The sequence below is a fragment of the Cucurbita pepo genome, chromosome 7 (assembly GCF_057944985.1).
Source record: "Cucurbita pepo subsp. pepo isolate OVF chromosome 7, ASM5794498v1, whole genome shotgun sequence".
NCBI classification, from domain to species: Eukaryota; Viridiplantae; Streptophyta; class Magnoliopsida; order Cucurbitales; family Cucurbitaceae; genus Cucurbita; species Cucurbita pepo.
The window spans coordinates 4,557,748-4,571,370 of NC_141804.1; the positions used below are offsets into that span (position 1 = coordinate 4,557,748).

At 35.4% G+C, this 13,623-nt stretch overlaps 1 protein-coding gene across 1 annotated transcript; it reads left to right on the plus strand.

The window, feature by feature from the left end:
• The first annotated feature begins 23 nt into the window (after positions 1-23).
• On the plus strand, positions 24-13,188 carry LOC111798292 (protein SHORT ROOT IN SALT MEDIUM 1). The gene is made up of 22 exons (XM_023681353.2): positions 24-148; positions 339-448; positions 997-1,197; positions 4,341-4,634; positions 4,767-4,867; positions 5,094-5,825; positions 5,924-5,969; positions 6,976-7,068; positions 7,155-7,210; positions 7,766-7,883; positions 8,674-8,885; positions 8,964-9,027; positions 9,144-9,317; positions 9,940-9,970; positions 10,063-11,132; positions 11,234-11,308; positions 11,452-11,526; positions 11,613-11,957; positions 12,250-12,519; positions 12,601-12,642; positions 12,728-12,790; positions 12,894-13,188. Exons 2-22 carry the CDS (start codon positions 371-373, stop codon positions 12,981-12,983), a joined length of 4,230 nt encoding a protein of 1,409 aa, XP_023537121.2. The 5' UTR covers positions 24-148; positions 339-370; the 3' UTR covers positions 12,984-13,188.
• Positions 13,189-13,623: the final 435 nt, after the last annotated feature.

Below are 13,623 nucleotides of genomic sequence, written 5' to 3' on the forward strand. Positions count from 1 at the left end.
AATCGTAAAATGAAATAAGACATATATGTATGAGTTCACGAACTTCTAATCTTCCCAGTGAATCAGATTGGTACTAGGGTTTCTTATTCAACCTTCGGACCTTATCGACGGGCTTCAATTTGTGGGGTTCGATTTTCGAATCTCTCGGGTAAGCACCAATTCATCTTCAATCTCTTCTTCTTCTTCTTCTTCTTCTTCTTCGTTTCGTAATGTGGATGCCACTTTTCAATTTTTCATATCATGTGCATGGACCTGTTAATTGTGGTCGATGATGATGGCTTAATCCTTGCTTCTACGAGAATTTCTAGTTTATAGTTGCATGGGGGTTTTTTGCGCAGGGTTCTTCTGTAATCGCTAAACGTGAAAGAATATGTACTCGTCTAGAGGCAGTGGTAACTACGGACAGCAGTCCTCATCATATGCTGCGCAGACTGGATATGGCCAAAATGTATGCTCTCCATTTTTTTTATTCGATTTCTGCATGTCTTTCGAACCTTGAATCTTTGTCTTGTTATTTTATTTGGCATACAATTATCAATTTTTTTGATGTTTTGATACGCGGTCCGTTTTATATTCGATTTCTGCGTGCCTTTCGAACCTTAACCATTCGTCGATTTTTGATGTTGTGATACGCTCTTCGCATTTGTTTTGGTATCCAGTCGTTGTGTTAGAGTTTTATTCAAGACGTGTGATATATGGTATATATAATTCTCTCTATATGGTATATATAATTCTCTCTTGCGCTGAAAACCTTACTCATTATTTTGATATGCTATTTACCTTTTTAAAAATCTAGTATTGATGAATATCGTTAGGGTTTTTTTGTTCCTTTTATTTCAACAATCAATAGTTTTATGGCTGTTTCAAGGGATCTTTATGAATAAGGCAGTATAAAATTAGGGAAATGATTATTCCTCCTTTTTGTGGGTTCATAAAATTTAGTGACTACTTTTACCCTTGTTCTCTCACTATGATCGCTTTCTGGTGCTTTTGTAGTTGGGAAGTGTCTACCCGGGGAATTCTGTTGGGGGACCCGACTCTCAACAACACTCCATGGCATCTAGGCACTCCTCAATGTTGGGAGCATCACAGGAAGCTGATACTGCTGCATACAGGCCACATTCATCGAGCACCACTCATTATGGAGGACAGTATGGTTCTGTGTATAGCTCAGGTGCATTGAGTGGCAAACCACAGGTTAGGTTTTCGCCCATTTAATTGTACTTTCCTTTGGACTATTATGTTATTTTGCATCACATCTTTTGTGCCAGAGTTTCTTAGCCTAAATTCATTAGGATATGAGGGAGTGGGTTTCCTATTGTGAAAGAGTTGACAATCATCGTGGTATTTGTTCAAACGTTCTGTTCATGTTATGGTGGAGATTTAATGCCAATTTCCGCGAGCTTGCACGCTTTTCCAGTTTTTCTTTCTTGTGAAACTTATAGAGTAGTATATTAAGATTTAATCCATTTGATTTCAAATAGCCTTACCTTTTTTATAAAGGCTGGTTGCAAATTGGTATCCGGTAAAAGATTTGATTATCTCATGATTACCTTGGTTAAAAGATAGTTTTTGACTAACTTAATAATGTGGCAACCTCCACAATCATAGCATAGGGTAAAAATAGGTGACTACCAAGAATATGGTTGCAACTCATCAAGTATGCATTCTACATTCATTTGCATTTTTTTTTCAAAACAAGAAACAAAACTCATTAATCAATGAAAAGATAAAAGTAGTACAAAAATTAAAAGACTTCAATAGTGTAGGCTGGAGATCAACGAGAAAAGGGAAAACTAAAGATCGCCCTTATAAACAGAAAAAGCCCCCCAATTATTAAAATATCAATAAGAGAATAACCAACAAACACTTTAGATGAGGTTTCCTAACGAGAAACTTTGTTCTTGATGAGTTCAAAACAATCTTCCCCATTAAGGATCTAATCTAAATTTCTTATTAGTTACTAACTAAAATAGTAGGTTGAACCTTTGAAGATAAGTTGTCTTTTTATTTTTTTTATTTTTAAATTTATGTATTATTTATTATTTTTACAGAAATGTACAGCTTACCGCTGCTTGATGGGCTTTTAGTTACATGAAATTCGTTTATAATTACAACCTTACTTTGTCAACCGTTGGAAAACTTTCTTGTAGTAGTATCTTTTTGTTGGGAGGGGGTTCTCTCTACCCTGACCCCCCTAGTTGTTCCATCTTTTGTTTTAATGCAATCTTGTTTCTTACAATAAATGATATATATGTTAATGTTGAATCTAAACTATTATTAATTTATTTATAAACAAGTTGTATGTTATAGATTTTGTATAATTATTATTTTACTACATCTCATAATTTATAATATATCATAATATACATCTTTTAATTTAACAAAAATTAAATGGTTTTATTGCATGAAATACTATAGTTATCCAAGTTTTTTTTTAATATCTTTTAAATGTAATTTTGCATTTTAAAATTAAGAAATCAAGTCTGGGTAGACCGAAACATAAAAATGTTGTTTCCATAATTTCCACCACTTTCGATCGCAAAATTCAAAAACAATTTTTAGAAACAAATCTTCCAAACACATTGGCTGAATTTATTGGATTCAATGAATCTGAAAACATAAAACAAAATTCAGATTGTTTACCAGATAGACCCTAAATATTTCACTTCGATTCCTAGCAAAAGAATCTCTCATTAAATTGATGGAAAAAAGTATGCCAACAATAATCTGAAAACATAAAACAAAATTCAGATTGTATATCAAATAGACCTTAAATATTTGAGTTGGAATCCTAACAAAAAATCTAACTCATTAAATTGATGTAAAGAAGCATTCCGACAATATATGAATATGAACAGTAAAATGAAATGATTATGATATTCTGAATTCAAAATTCTCATTGAAATCCATTAATTTACCCTTTTTTGAAACAAATTTGTCCTCAAATTAAGTATCAAGAGTATTCCTTGACTAATCTCAAGGACAACGGATCCTACAATATTTGATTGTTTGAAACTTAGGATATTAAGACTAGGTAAGTGACCATCATAGTTTAATCTCATTCCTTTTAAAGCTCAGTTATTTTTCCTAGCTCCAATGACCACCCGGCCAATCTGTCTGTGGTTTACATTTATTCGAATTTGGAACACTAAATGTACTTGATATGTTGAGAATTTTTGGTAGCTTGATCATGTAAACATTGGGCGCAATTGTTTCAACAACTTCCTTGTTTATTTGAACAATCTGGTCACCAAGGATCTTGGCTTCCACATATAGGTCAAATTACTTTCCATTTCTTTGAAAACATGAAATTGGCTTTTCATTTATTAGTGGAAAGTAAAAAGTTACACCCTTACGTTCACAATCCAGAGAGACCAAAATATACATACAAGACAAGCCGTATGTATATATTTTTTTCTGTCCTTTTTTTTTTTATAAAAATTTAAAAACACTAGAATATGAATTATTTACAAAAGGAGTAAATTATCGATAAAGGACCACATATACAATAATAGAATACTAAAAAGGAAAACAACCTTGTGGTAGGGTAGAGGAAACCCCCCACACCCCAAGAAGACAATTGCACGAGAGCACTATCTGGGTTAATCCAAGAATAGGTTTAATTTCCTAATAAAGATTTTTGTAAGATGCTTTAACATGTTGTCATGTAAGACCACATCAACTTTTAATATCACAGTTAAAAACAATGTCCCAAAGATTAGGGAAATAGACAAAGAATACAAAAAATATTGAGATCATTAAGTAAAAATTTGGGAAAAACAATTAGAAAGATTGCTAATTAAATCCATATATCACTTGTTTCATTATTGTAGTTTTCTTTTGTTTTTGTGTTACTTCATGAGCTTGACTTGATTTCTGTGTTACTGAAGGCGTGGCAAACTGGCCTATTTGGGTTGTGTATCTCTTACTAGAAGCGTGATTATCGGTTTAATGCATTACCCTTTTTGGATGATTTGGTTATAACACAGTAAATGGAACATTCTAACATGAGCTTTTAGGTCATTAAACTTTTTTTTTCGGGTAGTTAATTTGTTGCATCTATGAGTTGTGAAATAGTGTTTTCTTTACATTTATAATTATGTTTGAAAATTGTAATTACAAATTACATTTTCCATTAGTGTTCCTTGTCATCTTAACTGTATCTCCCACTTCCATTAATATCACCAGTTCTGTATTCAGACCAAAAATTAGTTGGAATGCGGCCTTGTGGTCCATCCTTACGTCTTGTCAGTTGAAAGTTATGGTAAATGAATATTTGAGATTTCATTATTATCCAACAGTTATACTAAATTGTTGTCCTATTTTGCTAAATATAGGGCCCTCCACTGAGTGCCAAAGGGAATGGTGTTCCATCTGCTCTGGAAGGTCGGGGAAGCTATGCCTCAGCCATTCCTGATTCCCCCAAGTATCTGTCAAGTGACTATATATCATCTTCAAACCATGGCTATGGTCATAGAACTGGTCAGTTGTTCACTGAAAAGGTCACTGAATATCCTACTCTGGAAAGGCGGCAATATAGTGAGCATCAGAGTGCTTATTTAGGGAGGGATTTGAAAACTGATGCAGCTGGACGATTTTCTGAATCTGTTGGTTTTGGGCATCAACGTCATGTATGGTTTCTGTAGGAATATTTTTGGTCTTTTTTTTTCTTCTAGTAGTATTCCTTTTTAGAAAATAATGAGATTTGCAGTTCTGTTTATGTGTGTTCTCTTGATGGTAATCCCTCTATTGTGTTCCAACAGGCCGACTCCTATGATCGTGTTGATCAGATGTCCCTGCTTCGTCAAGAGCAGTTACTAAAATCTCAATCTCTGCAATCAGACGCCCTTGATGGGAGCTCAAGGTATAGTATTTTGGTCAGGATATTTGTATGTTGCATTAAGTCAAGGTTGGTTTGTTTTTCTACGGAAATTTGGAAGTTTGTGATTATCCGACTTTTCCAGTGGTCAAACCATATAACAACTATTGTCTTCAGGTTTTTCTTTCTGCTTTTATTGGTATTAGTCTATAGAACGAATAAAATGATTGTCTGTTTCTAATGACGCTAAGTAGCGGGACATTTCTGGCAGACAAAATGATTATCTTTCAGCAAAAGCTGCTGCTAGTCTTCATTCCACTCAAGAGTTTCTCTCTTACGGAGTAAGAGTAGATGCTGATCCTCGCAACGTGTCGGTGCTCAATTCTTCTTATAGTGGTCAACATTCGACGTCAATTTTAGGGGCTGCTCCACGGAGAAATGTGGATGAACTTATCTACTCCCAAAGTTCATCAAATCCAGGTTATGGAGTGAGCTTGCCACCAGGTAGAGACTATGCTGCAGGGAAAGGGCTTCATGGAACTTCTCTCGAGTCAGATTATTCAGGTAGTATGTTGACTCATAGTAGCCATCCAAGGATTGATGAACACAAAGATGATAGAGCTGGTTATCTTCGGGAATTTGAGCTTAGAGAGGAGGAGCGTCGGAGGGACCGTTTTCGCATGAGAGAGAAAGAAAAAGAAAGGGAGAAGGCACGAGAAAAAGAACGCGAGCGAGAACGAGAACGAGAAAGAGAACGGGAACGAGAACGGCGAGAACGTGAACGTGAAAGAGAGAGAGAACGAGAAAGAGAGCGGGAAAGAGAACGGGAAAGAGAGCGCATCTTGGAGAGACAGAAAGAAAGAGACAGAGAATTCAAACGTGGGCTTGAAGCTAGGCGTATCAGCACTCCACCAAGACTTTCTAAAGACAGGCGTGGTTCCTCTTTGGCAAAGGAGGGAAGATCATTACACCGAGATTCTCCACATTATGAAGCCTTGCATAGGTGGATCTTGATGTTTTTTTTTTGACCCTCCTGTAGTTCCGCATGCAGAATCTTTTGTTGGTCCGTTATAACTAACTCGGTGTTCTTTAATGCTGAAGGCATCACTCACCCGTTAAAGAAAAAAGGAGAGAATATGTCTGCAAGGTAAAAAGATCTGGAGCTCAGTCATTCAATGATTTTGACGAGATACATCCCATTAAATATCTGGCTCCTTTTTGTTCTAGTTTAGGGACTGGATTTTATAGGAATTAAATCGCTTGCTCCAGATTTTTTCTATCTTATTCTCTCCATTGCTTCTTGGCTCTGGAATTAGTGTTGAATCCTGAAATTATCTATACCCTGGTTCTTCTCTCCCTTTTTTATATCGTTGCAACTGATTCAGAGTATCTTCACCTCCCAGAGTTTTCTTTTTCCTCATTGGTTTTCTTCTTTGTTTTTCGTTGGTTCAACGTGGATTCCATTTATTCATTACCTTCCTTGGCAAGAACGAGGTTTTTTAGTCATAAGGCCTAGTTTCTTCTCCTTCCTTCTCTATATCCTTACACCTAATATGAGTTTCTTCATGTTCCAAAAGTTCCTCTTGCATTCACTTTCTTGTTCAGTCCTCCATTTGCTCCACCGGGATTCCATTTGTTCATTGCCTTGTCTTTCCCACTCTTCTGGAACAGATTGCTCTGGTACTTTTTTTTCTCGCAATTGTGATATTTCCATGAAGTGATTTCATGTTCTTCATTTGTTCCACTTAGATTCTGTTCGCTCATTGCCTTTCTCGATTTCCCATTCTTCTGGAACAAGCTTCTTATAACATATAGTTCGTTTTGCAATTGTGATATAATCATGCATTGTTTCTGGGAGCAGCGTGGCCAATCTTCTGAGCTCCTAGATTATAGTTGGGAGTTGATTTTTATCTAAGTTATACTCTTATCTCAAAAAGATATGGAATATATTTTTTTTAATTTGACAACAGATCATCGTTAATATTTCTTGTATGTATAATAGTTGAGTAAGAATATGTTAGGGTTGTGACAATGTCATGAAAGATTTTTTTTTTTCTTTTTCTTTTTTGTGTGCGTGTGTGTGTGTTGCAACCAATGATTTTCTGATTTGATGCCTTCCTCCCTTTGTGGGTATCGATTGTCCTCACTTGCAGGTGTGCCCGCACAGTTTAGTTGACATACAACGGGATTATTTGTCATTGGAAAAGCGATATCCTCGACTCTTTGTATCCCCAGAGTTTACGAAGGTGCATACATCATGTTATATGCGTTCTAGAAGATTTTATCAATTGATTGATGATGGTAGAGGACTTGATGTTTTCAATTATTCTAGGTTATTGTGAATTGGCCAAAGGAGAAACTTGACCTTTCCATCCATACTCCTGTCAGGTAATTCATCTTTCTCTCATGTATTTGAAACTTTCTTGTAGCTTCTTTGGAAGTGCATTTTAAAAGAGTTTATTTACATTTTTTGTTTCCCTCTCTTTTCATTGTCACAGTTGAGGGTTCGAGATTATATTATATTGCCATTTGGGTTGAACAGTTTATTTCTGCCCATTTTGGGTGTATTTGTGTTCATGCTTGTTCTGCGTCAAAGATGACCTTTGGTTTTATTTTACTCTTAATGTGTGTTCTGCCACTTCTATGGAGCATATGGGTTTTATGAAAAAAAAAAAAAAAAAAAACCATAGGCAAAGTTTTTTTCAGTTCATTAAGGAAGAGGTTGTATGATAAAAGCAGAAATTCAACCATTCTGATATTTTCCATTGCTACATAATAACCTAAACTTCTTTTGATAGGAAACAATCTGTATCTTGAGCATCTGTTTCCTCGAGGCATGCTTATTAATTGTGGATCTTATGATTGTGTGTTTTCAAATTGGTTGTTGCTCTAAAAGTGTATTGGTAAAGAAAAATGGCCATCTAATACTTCTTGTTGCTACAGTTTTGAGCATGATTTTATTGATGAAGGGACCGTATCTGGCTCAAAAGAGCTTTCCAATGAGCTTAAGGCTGGAGAACTTGAGAAATCAGATCATGTGAATATAATATGGAATGTGAAGGTAGGTTGCTTGCAACATGCATCTGATGTTTACTTCAATCACTCTGTTTCTCATAAAATATTCCTTTCTGCTCTTATGGGTGTTTTGGTTCTTTGAGCTGGTTTTCTGTGTGCCCTTTTTGTATTCTCTTATTTGTTTTCAATGAAAGCATGTTTTCTCGTTAAAAAAAAAAAAAAAACCCTTCCTGTTCGTGTGCATCTGCAAACTTCGTTGTGCTCTTATTTTCAGAGTGTTTTCCAGGAAGCAATCCGCTGGTCAATTAATGCCTTTTGAACGATCTGATTCTTCCTGAATTGTCTCCTTGAAATTTTTGGGGTTCTTACTATTACTATTGTTAGAATGCAAATTTATATCCCTGAAATATGTATAATGAAGATATCCCAAGGGTAGGAATGTTTTCATGAGAGATATGCTTGCTGCGGTTCTGTTATACTGGATGGAGGAGGAATGGTGTTTTATGGTCTGGATTTTGATAACCCTGCTTAGATAATTGAAGATTTGACTACTTAGTTGTTTGTCACCTAAATTATGGATGCAGAATGAGGATGTTGAAGTGGAGGCTAACAGATCATTGTAGATACATGCGTAAAATTCACAAAAAATGATTGGTCATTGTACATTAACTACTTTATAGTTGGAGGAAAATAAACTCTTGTCAATCTGTACACATTTTTATCGCATAGCGATGCATCATTTTATTTTTCATCTCTTTCATTTTGAACCAAAAATAGGTCAAGAAAACAAATTCAGTACCCTGCTGCTCATGTATTTATCTTGTCTCCTGGTTCAGATTATTTTGATGAGTGGTATCAGTAAAAATGCTCTTGAGGAGTTGTCATCTGAGAGAAGTTCAGACGACCGTGTAGCCCACTTTTGCAATATCCTTAGGTTTGCAATTCTTAAGAAAGGCCGGAGTTTCATGGCAATTGGTGGTCCATGGCAATCATCTGATGGTGGTGATCCTTCAGTTGATGATGGTGCTTTAGTTCAAACAGCCCTTAGGTTCGTGTTATGTGCTACTTATGTTTGTATGCAAGAAAGTGCTTTGCTTTGTCTTATTTGTGAACGTATTTTATCCAGGTATGCGAAGGATGTTACACAACTAGACTTGCAAAACTGCCACCACTGGAATCGTTTCTTAGAGGTTCATTTTTAATTACTGTTAAGCTCGACTGTCTGTTACCTGTATATTGCGTATCTAACTTGGTTTATTTTTTAATTATTTAAAGAGCTGACACTTGAGGGTATTTGTCTCATCAGATACACTATGATAGATATGGAAAGGATGGGGTATTGAGCCATAAAGAAGTCTCTGTATTATTTGTTCCAGATTTATCTGATTGTCTCCCTTCATTAAATGTGTGGAAGGAACAATGGCTTGCACATAAAAAGGCTGTTGTTGAGAGAGAGCGCCAGATTGCACTGAAAAAGGAGGTTTGTGTTTTTATTGTTCTAAGTAGAGTTTTCATCAACATTAAGGCATATTATTATTTTCTGATTTCTATTTGAAGAAATTGTGGCTGGTACCTGTTAATGAAAAACACATTTTTAAATGCTTCCTTGTGTGTGCAATGCAACTTTGACTGGATCATATACTGGCGTATGGGATGGTTGAGGTGAAGTTAAGATAATTGGTGGACTTTTGATTCACTTGATGTTTATGTTCCAAATTTCTATATGTCTAATATAAGGATGCAGTGTACTGAACGAAATTTCAAAAGATGAGGGTGATATTCCAGCTGTTATGACATAATTGAGATGAACTTTTGATAGGGTGAAGAGATTGCCAAGCACACATCAATGTTATGAATCTCCTGTATATATATATAATTTACTGAAATTTGTATGCACAATTTACCATCCTTGTCATTGAAGATTCTTCAATTCCTCCTGAGCCGTGTTGTCCAAAAATTCCTTTATATATTTGGTATTTTTGGTATTGTGTGCCTTTTCAAATAAAAGTTATTTATTCTGCATAAGTTCTCTCAAGTTCATACTGCATCGCTCTTAGATTTCTCCTATATATTTCTGCACTAAGATTATGTTAATTTCTCAGATATCCAAGGAGACAAAGGAAGGCATGGAAGGTAATTTCTGTTGCACATCTACTTGAAAGATACTATTGACTTTATATTTTACTACTAAATTGTTAACATCCCCTTGCTCTTTATACTCTTAGTCAAAGAAACAGAATCAACAAAAGATACTAAAAGTGTCAGCAAGTCTGAAAAAAAGGAAAAGAGTGACAAAGATGACAAAGGAAATACGTCTGAGGGAAGGGGTAATGGAAGTAGCACAAAACTTGAAAGCAAGGATGAGGATGAAAGAGGCAAGGAAGCTCAGAATGTTGAGAAACCAGATCAAGAAGAAGTTGATGGTGGTACTCAGAAAAGTGGCACTGTGAAATCTGGAAAAAAGAAGATTGTCAAGAAGATTGTTAAACAAAAGGCCAAAGCGGTTGGTGATGCAGCCAACAAGAAAAATGACAAACTGGATGAAAAGGTTGATGGAGAGAAGAATTCTGACATTCCTCCGGATCCACCTTCAAATGATTCTGCTGGTGTTAAAACATTTGCAAGGAAAAAAGTAATTAGACGTGTGGCAAAAAGTGATCAGAATGAAAAAAATAAAGATGTACTTCCAAAAGAAGAGAATGAAATGGATTGCTCTGTGGATAAGTCTAAGGACAATTCAGATGTCAATGCAACAGCTACCCAAGATACTGTTGTGAAAACAACTGTGAAAAAGAAAGTAATTAAGAGGGTACCTAAAAAAAAGGTTCCTGCAGTGGTTTCTAGCGAGGAAGCTTCTAGAAAAGGTGATGGGCATGAGAAGAAGGTTACAGCAGATGAAACACTCAATGTGGAGAATCCCACTACAGATGATAAACGAGAAAAAAATATTCCTAAATCAAAGTCGACATCTTCGCCTACTACATTGAAACTGCATGATTCTGTAAATTTGAAGAAGACTGAGAAAGAGGAAATGATGAATGAAAATGAAGCTGGCAAGGAATTCAGTCCTACAACCAATTCGATTGACAAACAAAAAGTTGGTGAGAAGGATAGTAGTAATGGAAAGAGAGAAAAATCTAGAGATGGTGAACAATCAAAAGAGGAGAAGGAGAAAATGAGTAAAGATGTGTCTAAAAGCAAACCAAACAAAGAAGTAAAAGAAAAGAGAAAGTCCGAAGAACCTCCTCGACATCCTGGGTTGATTCTACGAACTAAAGGGAGCAAGGATTCCAAAGTAGGTTGATTTTAGCCAGATCCATTTGCATGAGTAGTTTGACAGTGCATCCTTTAATAATATATCTTAATTGTATATCTTGTTTTTATTATGCAATACAGTTTCGGTCATTGTCGCTTTCCCTTGACTCACTCTTGGAGTATACAGACAAAGACATTGAAGAATCGACATTTGAGGTACCTCCTTGCTGCAATGAAGATTTTCATTACCTTCTGTTCCCGAAGTTCATTCTGTATTAGAGCTTTCTACTTACTGATTCAAAGCAGTATTTACTGGTTTTTTGCTACTTACACATTGCTTTATTCTTTTTCCTTCACAGCTTTCACTATTTGCTGAATCACTGAATGAAATGCTTCAGTATCAGATGGGAAGCCGAATTTTAACTTTCCTCCAGGTTGCATGAACCTTTGAGGCGGTTAAATTATTGTTCTGATGATCTTAAAGGTTTATATATTTATTTTATCTTTTATTTTGGCGTAGAAATTGCGTGTCAAGTTTGTGGCAAAGAGAAATCAACGAAAACGGCCGCGGGAGGAATTACACAAGGAAGACAAAAAAAAATCATCACCAAAACGGTCAAAGACTATTGACGTTCCTAAATCTATCGATCCGGAAACATCAGGTGCATCTCAAGTGGATGCCGTAACACCTGCAGTGGAGGGGAACAACTCAGCTGGTCATGTTGATGAGATGAAGATGGAAACTGAAACAGATTACGAGCCTGAAGAAGATCCTGAAGAAGATCCTGAAGAAGACCCTGAAGAAGATCCTGAAGAATGCGAGGAACTGGAGGACGCGAGTTCTCAACACAATTCATCTAATGAGGCATCTCTCCTCTCTATTCTCCATCCCCAATAACTTTTCCTTGACTTATGCTTTATAATATTAAGTTTTTGTTTTTGTTTTTTTTTTTTCCGTATTCTATATTTTAGATTTCTAATGTATTGTGTGCCTCGGCTCATTTAATGTTATTGCATCATGCATAAGTTCAGTGAGCTACTGCCTCAGTGTGCTTTGAACTTCATTAACTTTTGTTACGTGTTATATTAATTTTTATAAATTTCTATTCCACAAGATAATATTTTGAAATTGTGTTATGTTTTCCTTGTGATAATAGAACGACGTGGATGCTATGGTTGAAAACAATGAAGAGAATGCTACAACGGGAGCCAATGAAGAGACTGAATTGAACGAAGAGGGGAAGACAGCATCAAATAAAGAGCCTGGAAATGTTGCACCGAATCAACCTGATGATCCCAAAGGGTCCGAACCGGAGAGCCTCAGCAAGAAAACGACGGAGTCTGTTGAAAAAGGGACAGACAACGAGATGAAGAAGAAAGAGGCTTCACCTCCCAAGGAGGCAGTGGTAGACAAGGAGCTACTGCAGGTAAGTTTTACGAACCTTACAACCTAAATTCTTCAGAATTCAAATTAATTTACGTTGCTAATTTTGGTTAATCTGAAACAGGCTTTTCGGTTCTTCGATCGAAACTTAGTTGGCTATATTCGGGTAAAGAATCTAAACCTTCTTTGATATTAACTGATTCCCAGCGAGGGAATTAAGAACTCACAGCAGTTTTGTGGTAATCTATCAGGTTGAAGATATGAGAATGATGATCCACAGCATGGGGAAGTTCCTTTCTCACAGGGATGTAAAGGTGGGTAGTTGGTTGGTTGGTTGGTTGGTTGGTTGTAACATAAAATTGTGAATATATACAGATATTGATGAATGGTTTTGACCTCTCTCTCTCCTCTTATCAGGAACTTGTTCACAGTGCATTGTTGGAGTCGAACACTGGAAGGGATGATCGGATCCTGTATGGCAAACTTGTACGAATGTCTGACCTTTGAAATTGTAGTGTATGGACCTCTGACTCACCCTTTTTTTTTTTTTACTTTTCTTTGTTAGTTTTTTGCCTGACTGATTGTTTGAAGAACTGGGCAGTTTTGAATGTTTCCATGTTCATACCTCAGAATTTTAGGCATTACTAGAAGATTGTAATACAAAAATAATTGCAGCTTATTATAAATTTGTTCAATTATTACTCTTTTTATACTTTGTGAGGGAATATATACAATACTTTAATGTACTTCTATATAGTACAAGAAAATTGTTATTATGTATCTATAACATATTGACATATATTAGTAAATTTATTTTTAATCATGCTATTTTGTTAATTTAAAAAATGTTTTAACAAATTTCTTGATTTCTTGCTTTGAATTTCTGGAAATATCCCTTTTTTGAGTGAACATAAAGTATTTTGTTTTTATTTTTTTAAAATTGTTAAATTTGAGTAAAATTCTAAGAAACAGAAACAATTTTGTTTATTTTTATTGTTTTATATATCGAATAACCATATTAAAAGTTGGATAGAACTTTTGTTTTAAAAGAGGAAAAAGATACATATTTCATACCATAATAAATAACAGTTTAGCTGTCACATTATTTATTTATTAAATTTTGTAGCACGATGGAGTGAAACTAGAA